At 39.1% G+C, this 16,069-nt stretch overlaps 1 protein-coding gene across 1 annotated transcript; it reads left to right on the plus strand.

Annotated features, from left to right (window-relative positions):
• Window positions 1-5,561: 5,561 nt before the first annotated feature.
• On the plus strand, window positions 5,562-6,365 carry LOC140956887 (uncharacterized). The gene has a single exon (XM_073413801.1). It carries the CDS (start codon window positions 5,562-5,564, stop codon window positions 6,363-6,365), a length of 804 nt encoding a protein of 267 aa, XP_073269902.1.
• The last annotated feature ends 9,704 nt before the right edge of the window (window positions 6,366-16,069 follow it).

Here is a 16,069-nt window from a genome sequence, read left to right on the forward strand (position 1 = left end):
AAGACTACGATGGTCAGTGACAATTGAAAAATGATGGCCCAAGAGGTATTGACGCCATTTGCTAACAGCTTGGGTAATGGCTAGTAGTTCCCGAACGTAGGTTGAAGCTTTAAGAAGATGGGAAGGTAGTTTCTTGCTAAAGTAAGCAAGTGGGTGACCCTGCTGTAACAGAACAGCCCCTATTCCTACCCCTGAAGCATCAGTTCGGATTTGAAATGGTAACGAAAAATCGGGTAAGGCAAGAACAGGTGTATGGCTAAGAGCATGTTTAAGGTTATCGAAGGAAGCTTGGGCTGTAGCTGACCAACAAAAACTATCTCTTTTTAGTAGTTCCGTGAGGGCATGCGCAGTGGAAGCATAACCCCTCACAAACTTTCGATAGAACCCTGATAAACCCAAAAAACCCCTTAAGGCTCTCAAATTTTTAGGAACAGGCCATGACCGAATAGCTTCAATTTTTGTAGGATCAGGTTGAACTCCCTGGGCCGACACTATATGTCCCAGGTAATCAATGGAAGATTGTGCAAAAGAACACTTTGATTGTTTTGCAAAAAAAGAGTGTTCTCTAAGGCACTGTAGAATCTGTTGCAAATGTGAAACATGCTCATCTTGTGATCGGCTATAAACCAAGATGTCATCAAAGAATACGATGACAAACTTACGCAGGAATGGTTTAAAAATAAGGTTCATGGAAGCTTGGAATGTGGCAGGTGCATTAGTAAGACCAAAAGGCATCACTAGAAATTCATAGTGACCCTCGTGAGTACGGAATGCGGTTTTAGGAATATCATTAGGATTCACACGAATTTGATGATAACCCGCTCTCAAGTCTAGTTTAGAAAAAATGGTGGCACCATGCAATTCATCCAGAAGTTCATCAATAGTGGGTATAGGAAACTTATCTTTAACAGTGACATGATTGAGAGCCCGATAATCAACACAAAAACGCCAAGTGCCATCTTTTTTCTTGACAAGCAAAACAGGGGACGAAAATGGACTTTGGCTATGGCGAATGATTCCGCTGTTAAGCAATTTTGTTACCAGCCGTTCAATTTCAGATTTTTGGCAATGAGCATAACGGTAAGGCTTAACATTTATTGGTTTGGTGTTGGGCAGAAAATGGATGGAATGATTGATGGAGCGATGAGGGGGAAGGGATTGTTGTTCCATGAATACATCCTGATACAGATCAAGGAGGGTTGCCAAAGAACCTGAGTTTGGATGCACCTTATCGTTATTGGGTAAACACCCGGTCAATGAAAACAGCTGGAAACATCCAGCGATCCCCTCTGTATGCGACAACCGCCGCATTTGATGTGAATTGAGCTCTTCCACTTGGACCAACGGCTGACCATGGAGTTGCACTAGCTTCCCATTGTACATAAACTCCATATAAAGTTGTGAATAATCCATAGCAAACTTGCCCAATCCTTGAAGCCATTGCACCCCCAAAACAATTTCAGCGCCTTGCACTTGGATAACGTAGAGATCAATCACGAAAGATACGGTGTCCAATTCTATTGTGACGTTCGGGCAGTACCCTTGACACGTCAGAGATTGCCCATTGCCTATCATAACCGAGAAATGCGGAGAGGGACTGATTGTAAGCTTCAAAAATCTAGCAAGACGCTCCTGAATAAAATTATGAGTGCTACCGCCATCAATCAAAGTTTGTACCTGCACCTTTTTTATGAAAGCCGTCAATCGTAGTGTGCGAGGACAAGGGTGTCCTACCAATGCATGCAAACTAATTTCTGGACAATCTCGTAAGCTGCCAATCTCTGGGGATACCAATGAACTTTCTTCCCCGCTGGCTTCCTCCGCTATCTCAACCTCAGGGACAATGCATAAGAAAAACTGTCCTTTACATTTGTGACCAAGAAAAAACTTTTCGTCGCAATTATAGCATAAGCCTTTCTCTCGTCGTGCCAACATTTCCCCTGGAGTGAGGCGCTTCATAGGATAAGATTTCTTGGGCCTCGGGGGAGTTGGAAGTAAAGGAGATCGACTCGGATTGACCGAAGCAAACGATTGTTTAGAAGTTACTGAGTTGTCACCCCAATGAACTGGTAAGCTAGCGCGATCCGAAAATTTATCCTCATACAACTTTGCCAAACTCATAGCCTGAATTAGTGACCGTGGCCGATAAACTTGTGTTTCTTTGCGAATTTCTGGTCGTAGCCCGGACACAAAGCAACTAATAAGCACATGCTCAGGTACATCCAAAATATTATTGGCCAATTGTTCGAATTGATGTTGATACTCAGCCAAAGAACCGGATTGTGTGAGCTTGCTCAATTTCCCAAAATGATCTTCATACTCCGACGGTCCAAATCGTTTTATAATAGCACTCAAAAACTCGGTCCAACCAGCAATCAATTCATTACGATTCATCCAATCGAACCAATCCAAAGCATCTCCATCTAAATGAAAGGATGCAACAATTAAACGTTGAGATTCTGGAGTTCTATAATACTCAAAATACCTCTGAATGCGAGCTACCCACGCCGACGGATGATCACCTGAAAATCGCGGAAAATCAATTCGCATTTTATTCGCTCCTGCTGGTAGCTCGGAACTCTGGAACCTATTCAAATTATTCACCAACTGTGGCTGCGGCGGCGAGCTCAGACCAACTGCGGGATTGTTGCGCCTCAATTGTTGCTCCACCTTCGCATCGAGTGTTTTTAAGCCAACCGTGAGCTCACTGAGTGAAGTATTGAAGGTATCAATGCTTGTGTGTTGCTTTTCAATCAAAGCAGCCTGAGATTCCTGTAGATTAATGAGTTTGGAAAGAGTTTCCTCTAATCGAGCAAATCGCGTTCCTTCCGCCATCGCTGTGCTGTCGTACCACTGTAACCGCGATGTGAATCCGTCAATGTAGTGAGGACGAGAGCACCAATGTTAGAGCACCGCTTCGGAGATCAGTTCCACCTGCAAGTTAGCGTCTAAGAAGAGAAATCCAGAAAGAGAGCAGTTAAGAATGGCAGAGGAGAGAATTCAATTCAGGGGCCTACCCCTTTTCTTTTATTTCCTCTCTTTTATAGGTAAAAAGTCCCTTTCATTTTTGACTTACAATAGTCAAGCTATAACGTGTTTTGTCTCCTAAACTTTATTTCATGCTTTATACACTACTCTCACAATTGGTATACAATTACTCTGATACAAAATCTAATAATCTCCTAGGTGCACTTCTCATGCGTTGCTGTCTCTGTTCTCCTTCCTCAAGCATCCCTTGCTGCCTCTGCTCTCCTTCCTCAAGCATCCCTGGACTCGTAACAGTTGGCTAAGAGAAACTCCAACCACTCTCCATTTTGGAGAAAATGGAGAACCAACCATGCTCTAATTATTCGCTATAAATCTTCATTTTGAAGTCATGTACAATAATTCTCTAAAAGTGTCGAATCCTAGCTGCATCTCCATATATTTTGGAGAATGGCATTATTTACGAAAATGTCATTCTCCAAAATTGCAAATACACCTTTTTTTAAAAAAATGTTCTCTTTTATTCATTTCATATATTTAAATGTTTATTTCAATATTTTTATTAACTTTTAATGATTTTTTGGTAATATTTAATTTATTTCAAGTTTTTTCATTTTTTATTATTTATTTATTTATTGTAATTAAATTATTTTGATGAAAAAAACAAATGAAAATAATAATTAAATAAGATTGTGAAAAAATACATTACATATTTTTTTGAACACAAATCGAATTAGTTAACTTGAGATAAATTAAACATGCATTCACATTAAAACATAAAAAACAGTTCACATTAAAACATATAAAATAGACGATCATAAAAAAATACACATTGACATATTTTTATTCCACTGCAATGATGACTAAATACTAGTACTCTCCTACATCGGACCCGGATGGAGAAGTTCCGCCGAAGAACTGGCCAAACAGATTAGAAGATCTGTCGGCTCCATCCCCTTTTGCTGCTCTTTTCTGCCAAATGTTTTGCTGTTCTTTGAGCAAGTATGCACGAAATGATTCATCAACAGACATAGGGTTCATCCGTAATATTTTATTTTCTTCTTTCCAAGCCAATAGAGCGTTATTTTCTTTCTGAACATCAATGAGTTGTTGTCGATGTGCCTCGGCATTCTCCATTGCAGTCATCATTTTCTCACTGCTTTTGGCCATAGTGGAAATATCCTTCGAGTAATCTTCAGTGGCTTTTCTTTTGGCTTTTGCTTTTTTTATGCCGATTAGTCGCTGAGTACTCCCTGATGGCTATCTTCATCTAGGTTTACATCAAACCCAGATAGTCTCGAAAAATTTGTGTTGAGGATTCTGTGTTGGGTGAGTAGTCATACTGGGAGGAGTTCCTACGATTTGATATGAAACCAGGTAAAGTAGCGTTGGATGACCTAAACTTCTCCTGGTCTTTTAATAAAGACCAAACATGATCCAATCTCCAAGTTGACCTAGATTGCTTAAATAAGTCTTTTGCTTAATCAAGCTTTAAACATGTGTTAGTTGTATGTTATTTACATACTAAAAATTAAAATATTTAAATATATTACCAGTATTTTGCTTCATCAAGCTTTAAACATGATCCAATCTCCAAGTTGACCCAGATTGCTTAAATTAGTCTTTTGCTTCATCAAGCTTTAAGCATGTGTTAGTTGTGTTTATTCACATTACCGGTCTTTTGCTCTGTTGACGGACTAGTGAGTTGCTCGTTGTAACTGGCTGCCACTCAAGACCACAAGCTATCATTTGACTGGTTTATGCCAATAATAGGATTCTGGGAGATTTCGAGATAAATTGTCACAAGAAGTTTGTCCTCCTCAACTGAGAAACCAGGACCACGTCGAGATGAATTCATTATGCTTGGAGTGAATGAATTAGGGATGGAAGAGTATTTTATAGAAGGATAGATGTTAGTGGTAATGGTCTACTATAAGATGACAATGGTAGTGGGATAGTGTGTAGTGTGGATGTCATTCAAAGGCTTTATCTTTTACCATAAAATGACAATGGTAATGGGATAGTAGATAGTACTGGGATAGTGGGATGGTGGGATGTGACAATTCGATAGTAGGATGGTGGGATGTGACAACTCGATAGTGGGATGGTGGGATAAAGCTTATCTTTTAATGAATTGATGACATGACAATTCAGGGCCTTTACTTATGGGATGGTGGGATGTACCTTTATTTATGGTATAGTGGGAGTGGGATTTGACAATTCGATAGTGGGATATTTGGATGTGACAATTCAGTTCCTTTATTTATAAGATAGTGGGATGTGTATTTATTGGATAGTGGGATAGTGGGAGTGGGATGTGACAATTCGATAGTGGGATAGTAGGATGTACCTTTATTTATGGGATAGTGGGATGCGACACTGATAGTATTTAAGACTAGTGAATGGTGATAGAACTGTTATCTCACCATTTCGTAATCCAACTCAATATGAATTTTCATGAGGGAGGTCCTTCAAATTTTTCTTTCCTTGCATCATCGTCCTCATCTGATGGAGACGAGGAGTCCGATACCATGATAAACAATTAGCTTCAACTCATTGACCAACAACAACAAATGATGTCTTTCCAACTTACAAGCAATGTTACTCTCATCTCCACTTACTTCCAACAACTAGATAACACGCACCATGGAGGATCAATTCATGGCCATGCGATGATTAATCGAGATAGAGCGGCCGCTGAGCAACGCTTATACAATGATTATTTTTCTGATTCTCCAATGTATGGAGAGGCAATGTTCAATAGACGTTTTCGAATGTCACGCCGCCTATTCCTACGCGTTATGACATCCATTCAAGAGCATGACAATTACTTCGTACAGAAAGCGGATGCGTTAGGTCGGCCTAGGTTGACACCATACCAAAAGATAACTGCTGCAATGCGGATATTGGCATACGATGTGAGGGCAGATGCGACAGATGAGTATATTAAAATCAGGGAGTCCACTGCGATTGAAAGTGTAAAGAGATTTTGTCGAGCTACGATAGAGGTGTTTGGCGACTTGTATCTTCGCTCTCCTAACGCCGAGGACATTGAAAGACTTCTCCATATTGGAAAACAACGTGGATTTCCGGGAATTCTTGGAAGCCTCGATTGTATGCATTGGAGGTGGAAAAACTGTCCAACGGCTTGGGCAGGACAATATACCGGTCGGAGTGGAAGACCAACAATCATTTTGGAGGCTGTAGCTGATTACGACATGTGGATATGGCATGCATACTTTGGTTTGTCAAGTTCGAACAACGACATTAATGTGTTGTCAAAATCACCTTTCTTTGCTAGTCTGGCCAATGGAGTAGCTCCTCCTGCTAATTATATCATATCATACAAGGAAAAAAATACAACATGGGATATTATCTAGCTGATGGTATATATCCAAAGTGGGCCACTTTAGTTCAAACAATTCACAATCCACAAGGTCCAAAGAAGAAATACTTTGCAGCACGACAAGAGAGTTGTAGAAAAGATGTGGAACGAGCATTTGGTCTATTGTAATCAAAATGGGCGATAATCACTGGTCCTGCACGATTCTGGAGCAAACATGTGTTGCATGATATAATGACAACGTGCATTATACTGCATAATATGATTGTTGAAGATGAGCGGGATGAGCATATGCCAATCACATATTATCGCGAAGCACCCATCCCAAAAGTTGAAATGGTGCGTGATGAACACGTCCGATTCCAAGAGTTTCTTGAACGTCATCGTCAAATCAAAGACAAATCGACTCACTATGTACTCCGAGATGCTCTTAATCACCATTTGTGGGAGAAATACTCTAATTCGGAATAATAGTTTTTAAATCATGTGTAGTTTATAATTATATCGATCTATGTATTTGTTTTAATGTTGTATGCAGCTTGAAATTTGATGTCTAAATAAAGGGTTTTTTTTAAAAATAATTTAAAATTTAAAAATTATTTCAAAAATAATTTTTTTAAAAAAAATTAGACGCAAATACCTCAATCCGTGCTCTGTAAGCGCGGACGCTGCTAACGTGGAACATCGTCCGTGCTTGCAGAGCACGGAGCCGCGCCACGGTGGAGCGCGGACGCTCCTACATAGACCAGCGTCTGCGCTTGCAAAGCGCGGACGCTGGTCCATGTATGCAGGGTCCGTGCTTACGAAGCACAGACCTGTATATTATAAATTTTTTTTTTCTGTTGAGATTATCACCTTCCACATGGCGCTGCTCCATTCGACCGCCTCTTATCTGTTGGATTCCTTCTTCTTTCCTTATCTTTTCTTTCCCGTCTCATTTTTGCATTTTCAGATTCTCCTTTACGCTCTAAAAATTTTTTGAGACGAAGTTGAGAAGATCTACAACATATTTCAGAATGGCAGATAATCGAAATCCAGAAGATCCCAGTGTCTTCTATTTACAAGCGACACATATGTCATCAAAAGTTTCTTCGTTGACCGTCGATGATATTGTGAAAGTGAAGAGGTCAGACAATTTGATTTGGAAGTTATATACTGATAATTACTTACACAATCGTGTACTGGTATATTTAAATCATATGGGTTTTTATGGAGTTTTAGAATGTGGCTCTCAAGTTTATGATAATTATTTGATTACTGCTCTTGTTGAACGTTGGCGACGCGAAACACACACGTTTCATTTTACATGTGGTGAAGCAACAGTCACGTTACAAGATGTTTCAATAATTTGGGGGCTAAAAATTGATGGAGAAGCAGTAACTGGAGTAGATGTGTCATATAAAGTTGAGGAATGGCAATATATATGTTTGGATATGTTGGGATTTTTGTCAGCATCAAAACATTTGAAAGGTGGTCATCTTTCTATGACTGCACTATAATATTATTGTATGTCTAACCTTGTTAATGATGATACTTCAGAAGTAGATGTTGTGAAATTTACTCGTTGTGTTGCGCTAATGATTATTGGAGGAATAATGTTCCCTGACTATCAAGGAGGGTTTGCTAGGCTAATATTTTTGCAACTGCTACGAGATTTTGATAACGTGAAGTCTTATAGTTGGGGTAGTGCAGTTTTAGCATTTCTTTACCGTGAATTGTGTAACGCGTCACTTATAGAGAAGACTACAATTGCCGGACCTTTATATATCCTGCAGGTATCTTTAATGTGATGTGATTATGTAACACAATTTTTTTGTTAAATTTGTTGAACTATTTTTATTATTATAAGCAGCTATGGGCATGGAGCAGGATTAAATGTGTTAATCCCGATCGAGATGGGTTAACATTAGTTGTACCTCCCGTTGATCCGGATGCTATTATTCCAGTTTCTCCATATGGTGCACGGTAATATTTAATAATTATTGTGATAATATCATATATATCTTGTATATTATATTGATATGTAATTTTTTTTATAAATGTAGGTGGAATGTTGGATTTAATTACACACATTCGCCAACACATTCTGTAAGAATTATAAGAGATTCTCTAGATCGTATGAATAATAATGAGGTATTATAGAATTTCAATATTTAATAGTGATTAAATTCAGACTATTTTGATTTGAATAAATGAATAATTATTTTTAACTTTTTTTTACAGTTTAATTGGATTGTTTATCAGAAGAATGACATAGATGTGAAGACTATTATTGATTCAGACGACAAAAAAATATGGCGATGTATTTGTCCCCTTATATGCTTTGACATCGTGGAGATGCATCGTCCTAATCGGGTCATGCGACAATTTCGAAGACGGCAATCAATTCCAGGGTCAGGGTCTGCCGTCGACAATGACGATATGCATAATATCACAAGAATAGGACATCGAAACACTGATTGGAGAGATTATCATAGAAATTCAATTGAGCTGTGTAATAACAGGCTGAGATATGTTTCTAAAGGGGTGCGACACGGGTGATCGATGCAAACTGACGAAGACTACTTCCAATAGTATAATCGAATCACTGTGCGCACCATATAACCTGAAGTTACTGTCGTTGGTTTTCAACCACATCCGTACAATACTTTTGTTGGACAAATTAATGTTGAACAAAATTTCAGTACGCCTTCTCGTTTTTCGCATCAGTCATCATTCGGTTGGAGAAGTGACATGGTTAGACAACCAAGTGGGTTTGCAGGAGCCTCTACTATTAATACGTCAGCTGAATTGAATATTGCTAGAACCTCTATCACTCAACCTGGTTTTTTCAGTGATTCAAGGTTTGCTGACTTTCGTTCGTTTGGTCAGCCAGATTTTCAGACTCCTTATTGGTCGAACACACAAAGTTTTACGAATTTGCTTAATGTTGGTCCACAGCATATTGTGCATGACACTCGACCACAGAGGAATGTTGTTTCACCTATCACTTTTCCAGGTTACTCACATGAGGAAAATCCAGAACATGTACGATTGCGTAGAGGGACGAGACGACGCAATCCACCTGATTGTGGTACTAGGAGCCATTTGTATCATTTTAATTATGACGATGATTCTTCTACTTAATTGTTTGTACAGATTGCATTGTTGTATAGTCTACATTCTATTATCTATACAAGTTGTTTCCGTTGATTGAGATATAGCACAACAAAAAAACATAGTTAAACCACACCGAAATGCAATAATAAAAACATACACATCAACTCATAGTTAAACCATATCGAAATACAATAATAAAAACATACACATAAACGAAAGAGAATGATGCCAAATCAGAAGGCATCAGGACTCGCTGTCCTCGCTTGACAGCTCAACCTTGTCATCCTCATCATACTCAAAGCCATCCTCGACTGGTCGATGTGAAAATGCTGGGGGAGGTGGAAATGGCTCGTCGGAGGCGCTAGTGGCAGGGAAGCGTTGCGCAAGCACACGATTAAAATCATGCACGTAATCAAACTGCTCGCGTGTCATCTTCCATTGTCTCCTCATCATGCGCTCTAGGTCATCGAGACGCTGGTGTGCGGTCTGTCCTCTCTCTACACGTCCCTGTCCTGCGTGTCGTGCCTGTCTAACGGGCTGTGGATGTGCTCCACTCCCTGAACCCTCGCCCGGACCACTCTCAATCTGCCTACGTCTTTTATCTCTCGGGAGCTTGCCATAAATTAAAATATCGCCTTTCTTGTGCAATACTGGCTCACTATCATCCCATATAACCCCAGCTAGGCGGCAGAGCTTCGTGATGGTCGACGAATGGGTCATGCTAACTATGGATATCCCCCGTGCAGCCTGCAGAATCGAATTCATAATCACCTGACCTGCATCCACTTTCTTCCCGGTGATGATGCAGTACACCGATGCTGCTTTCGTCTTTGTAACATCAGAAACATGCCCAGATGGCATCAACCGCGATGCGACAAAATGGTACCAGTTATATGACTCCCTAATCATGCATGTCGCAGGAAACGTGACCGGAGCTCGCTGAGTATTTATCTTCCAAACCGTGCCCGGGTCACAAAGTGTGTTGATAATCGTCTCATACGGATAGGGCTGTCTCATAAATCTCGTATGATCGTCGTTTTCATAGTCATGCATCGAGTACAACGAGTTAATAGTCTTGCTGTCAAAGGCAACCATCTGCCCCCTTACTCTCACGTGGTAGTCCTCATGCCTAACCATCAATTTAGCGTAGAATTCCCGGACAAGTGACATCATAGCATCTTATGGTGGCTTCACAAACTCAGCCCAACGCAAATTCTGAGCCAGAATTAAAGTATCACAACCCTGGACGCTCTGATCCATCCCTCTTTCCCGCTGCATGTTTTTCTCTTGTAATTTAGAATAATTTTCAGCTGCAACTGCATCCCAAAAACACCGTCTATCAAAACCAGCATGCGACGACTGACCATCCCCAGACTGAACTTGCTTGCCTTTTTTCCTTGGCGGCATGATTGAAATCGCGCTAATAACCTAGAACTTGTCAAGAAACCACTTTTTATTAACAACTTCCTGATTGAAGCATGCATTACATCGAACACGTTATATGTACAAACTCTATAACATTGTTAATTCACATTTTAAAATGAAATTGATGAATGATTAATAACACAAATAATGTTACCTGATATATGAACTGAAAATGTATTGCAACTCGACCGTGAGCGATTTGTTGAAATCGTTAGATTTTTAGTGGGAGGAGAAATTGGGAGAAGATATTGGAGTTTGAAGGAGGAGGTGAGGGAAATCTTTTTTTTTTAAAGTAAGTGGTGTAGCGCCGCGGGGCCTTTTTTGCGCAAATCTGGCGCCGCGGCGCTAACAAATTAACGCATCGGCGCCACATTTGCGCAAATATGGCGCCGAGGCGCAAACACACAAGCGCCTCGGCGCCCCATTTGCGCAAATTTGGCGCCGAGGCGCTTGTGTGTTAGCGCCGCGGCGCCATATTTGCGCAAATGGGGCGCCGAGACGCTAATTTGTTAGCGCCGCGGCGCTAACATTTACAAAAAAAAAAACCAACACATTGAATGAGATGAGAGGAAAGTTTTATCAACTACATTTTTCTAACACTTAAATTGATTACAAATCATATGTTAATACAGATTAAAAAAAGACTTCAGCGTTGTTGTCTGTCTCTTAAACTCGGTGTATCCATCTCATTTCTAATTCGAGTTGTTCTGTCTCTACCAACTCTTCTTCTTTCACGTCTAACCGAGTTTTGGCGCAATTCGAAAGTTGGAGGATCCCAGTATCGCTCATCTGCAAGAGGTTGAAATCTGCCCTCGTACGTTGCTAAGTACTCAGATAGGTTATACCAGGGCTGCACAAGTGTCGTGGGATCCAAGGAGTGCTACTTAGCTGTGCAAATAGCATGGGAACATGGGATGCCGAAAATCGTCCATTTACCACATGAACAATCACTCGTTGATAACTTGACGACATGCATATGTTGACCACGACTTGGTCTTCCTACCGTTGCAACAGAAGCAGTTTGATCACGTACATCGTATTTGGAAACACGATGTTCACTAGATTTTCTCGCCCATTTCTCATACTTCCGACATGCATAATCTGACCACAGTTGATTTTCCTGAACCATACGACCACTTCTTGTCACACGTTCAATGAAATATTGTATGCACCTCAAAAGTGTCAAGTGTACTATGGCAGATATAGGAAGTCTACGAGCACCTTTCAACACACTGTTTAAACACTCCGACATATTGGTTGTCATCACACCACGACGCCAACCACCGTCATGAGCCAAACTCCATTTTTCTTTAGCAATTCCGGCCAAATATCGGTGCGCCAAAATGTTTTTTTGTTTGATTGCCTCCATTATTGAATCAAACTTACAGATTTGATTCTGTGTGCCTGCCGCCCAGCATAAATCTTTCAAATGCACGTCTTTGAATTTAGCGTTAAAGTTTGAACACACATGTCTCAAACAAAAACGATGCACACCGTAAGGAGGTTGAAAATATGGTAGATCTTCCGTTGCTCGCACGATTCCCTTATGGCTGTCAGAAATAAGACACACACCATGTTCATCACGAACAACATGTCTTCCTAGGTTCTCCAAGAACCATTTCCAAGAATCTGTTGTTTCTTCATCAACAATAGCAAATGCTAGCGGTAGAACCTGATTGTTCGCATCCAGAGTCACACCAATCAATATTTTGTGCTTGTATTTGGTATACAAGTGTGTACCATCGACATTAATTATTTTCCGACAATGTCGAAACCCATCAACACACGGCCTGAATGCCCAGAAAACATAGTTCAGTGTCTTACAAATATTAGTGTTGGCTCTGAGATGCTTCCACTCCACAACTGTTCCCGGATTATATTGGGACAAAGCACACATATATTTCGGAAGCAATTGAACGGAGCTCTCCCATGTACCATAAGCAATTTCCATAGCACGTTTCAAACTTCGCCATGCCTTCTTGTACGAGATTTGATATCCATATTTATCCTTCACATTTTCGATGATATACTTAATCTCGTAAGCAGGATCACAACGAACAACTCCCAATAGCATATGTGCCACCATCTCACTGTTCAAATTCTTATGGTCTATACCTACAGAGGTAAATATACATGTGTGAGGCCCGACGTATTTTGTTATTTTCCAATAACCAGTCTTGGCCTTGAAAGAAGCGCGAAGTCCCCATCGACAAATGACCGTAGAAGAATTATTTTTGCAACGTAACTTCCACAAACTGCGTGTGCTATCCTCGACACGGTACTCACGCCTGACAACTTTGACTGAATAATCCTTCACAGATGCAATAAGATCATTCTTATCTTTAAATAACATATTAACGCATAATTCACCCTTATCCGGATTGTAATAGCTTGATTGCACTTCAGAAGGTACATCGACAGAATCAGCAGGTTCTTCCCCAAAAAATTTGTTGAAAAAAGATGGCATTTCAGAAGTGTTTGAAAGAAATGGTACGGTATGCCTCTGTAATGTGTCACGCGGTGGTTGTCGAGATGATGTCCTCTCATCAGGATTTGTAAAAGTATTCACTTCATCATCAACATTCATATCTTCTTCTTCAGACTCGCTGTATGACATATCGGGTTCAGAGTCAGTCCTACAAATATCATCATTATTGACCTGATTCGGACAACGAGCACTCGTATGTAATGTTGGATTCGGCCAATATGGAGCATTAATTTGTTCCGACGATACATTGATATATTGATCCCAAGACCCACTTACATCATCGAAACTCATATTATCGAGTCCTTCAGTAACCTGTGGAACATAAGATTCTTGCTCCTGGAAACCATCATATGTAGACGTACCGGGTTGGTTATAGAAACCTGAATCGGATACATGTGGAACATATGATTCAGGATCACCAAATCCAACATCATGCTCAATTGAGTTTGCTTCCACGTACATATGCAAAATATGCATATTGTCACAATGCATTACAAACTGTAAAGCATCGTCATCAACGAGATTGACTTGAATTTCATGCCAAGATGCTCTCTCCATGAATGAATACTTTGTTGACATCTTTAGAGAAAAATTCGCGGGATCGGTTGGTAACATTTCATGCACAACTTCAGCTAACTCCATCAAATTAATAGATCGTAACACTCGTATCGGTCTAACAAATGGAATGCTATATTCAACTGATCCATTATCGCTAACTATATGACCACCAAAATATAAGAGTACATCGATGTTAGACATTGCTAACGAAATTTGAAAGAAAATTTACGAGAAAATTGATAACTCATTAGTTGCATTTCTTATCAATTATATAGGAGAAAAAACGCGAAAATTATTCAGATTTACAATATTGTAGTTCATGTGCAAATTCATATCTTCAGCTTTCACGTGAAATGTCGGAGATAAGATAAAAAGCTGAAATGGTCAGAGATAAGAGGCGGTCGAATGGAGCAGCGCCATGTGGAAGGTGATAATCTCAACAGCCAATAAAAATCGATAAAGATTAAAAAAAAATTTATAATATACAGGGTCCGTGCTTCGTAAACACGGACCCTACTAGCACGGACGCTCCACCGTGGCGCGGCTCTGTGCTCTATAAGCACGGACGCTGTTCCACGTTAGCAGCGTCCGCGCTTACAGAGCACGGATTGAGGTATTTGCGTCCAACTTTTTTTTTTAAATTATTTTTGAAATAAAATTTTAAATTTAAATTATTTTTTTTAAAAAAACCCCAAAACAAATGAATTATTTTTTTAAAAAATGAGTCACATTTAATTTAATTTGTTTAATATCATATTACATAATTAATATTTTTATGTTAAATAATTTGAAATAAAAAATATAAAAATAAAGAATTTACAAAATTTAGAGAATATGGGTTGGAGAAGATTTTTGAAATAGAGAATTCAATACTCTATTTTGGAGAGTAGAGATTGAAAAAATGGAGAATAAGGTTGGAGATGCCCTAAGTCTGTGTAGGTGGACTTTTGGTGGGTAGGGATTTAGTTTCTGTCGTGAGGAGTGAAAGAGGGGGAGGGGAGGAAATATAGAAATAAAAGAGAGATAATAATTAAGAAAAATTTATTTATTAATGGGAAATAAAATAAAATTTAAATGAGAAATGAGTCAAAATGTGAAATAGGGAGTGAAAACAAAGATTTTAGATGCATCAGGGAGTGCAGAATAAAAGTTTCTGAACTAAGGACTGAACATAAATTGATGTTTATGTTCAGGGATTTAGTGTTAATTTCGCATGGTTAGGGGCACAACCACACAGTGTTGCAAATGCATGAATGAGATTTAATGAAAGTTCTTGTAAAGTTCCTGCAAACAGTGTTTTAAAGACAAATATTAGGTTCAATATGGATAAAAAGTCAAGATAGTGACTAACACATTTTTTGAAAGTAAAAAGATTGTCGAAGGGATAAGATATTTCAATCCCAATTCCCAGTATATATTTGTCCAGCAATTAAAATTTCGGAAATAAAACAAGAGGAGAATAAAAAAATAAAAGATAAAAGAAAGTACAACTCAAGGTGATATCATTTATACTTTTTTAGGCAATCAAAAAAGGAATGTCAATTTCCTTCGAACCCGTTGGAGGATCCGATACCCGACCCGAATAGAAGAGGGTATGGAGGTATTTTTAAACCCGATTAAATAATTGGGTAATCGAGTATGGGGATTTTCGGGTTCGGGTATGGAGANATATATACTTATTATAAAGCGTGAATAATTTTTCTTATTGTTCATTTAAATAATTTTTTAAATATTCATAACTTCATTGAAATAATTTAAATTTGAAAAAATTCAATTGTATATGATAATTGGGTATTTGGGTAGGGTATGAGTATCCGATAATCCGATGAGTATGGGGATGAAGATGAAATTCAATACCCGATGGGTATGGGGATGAGGATGAATTTAATAAATGAGTATGGGGATGGATGTATGAAATCCGACCCATACCCTACCCATTGCCATCCCTAAAAAGAGAGAACCTTGTTGGATATTCACTAATACAGGAATGGATAGAATGGTAATTGCACATGAGAATCAGAAAAGCTTCACAATAGTGGTCATAAAACGTTCACAGCAGAAAAAATCTCATATATTTGACAACATATGAATAATGTACAAATTAAGAAAAGTTTTTTTTTTTTTGTTTCTTTTTTGCACACAAATATTATGTACAAAGTAGAAGGAACTCG

Source organism: Primulina huaijiensis, chromosome 2 (genome assembly GCF_012295235.1).
Source record: "Primulina huaijiensis isolate GDHJ02 chromosome 2, ASM1229523v2, whole genome shotgun sequence".
NCBI classification, from domain to species: Eukaryota; Viridiplantae; Streptophyta; class Magnoliopsida; order Lamiales; family Gesneriaceae; genus Primulina; species Primulina huaijiensis.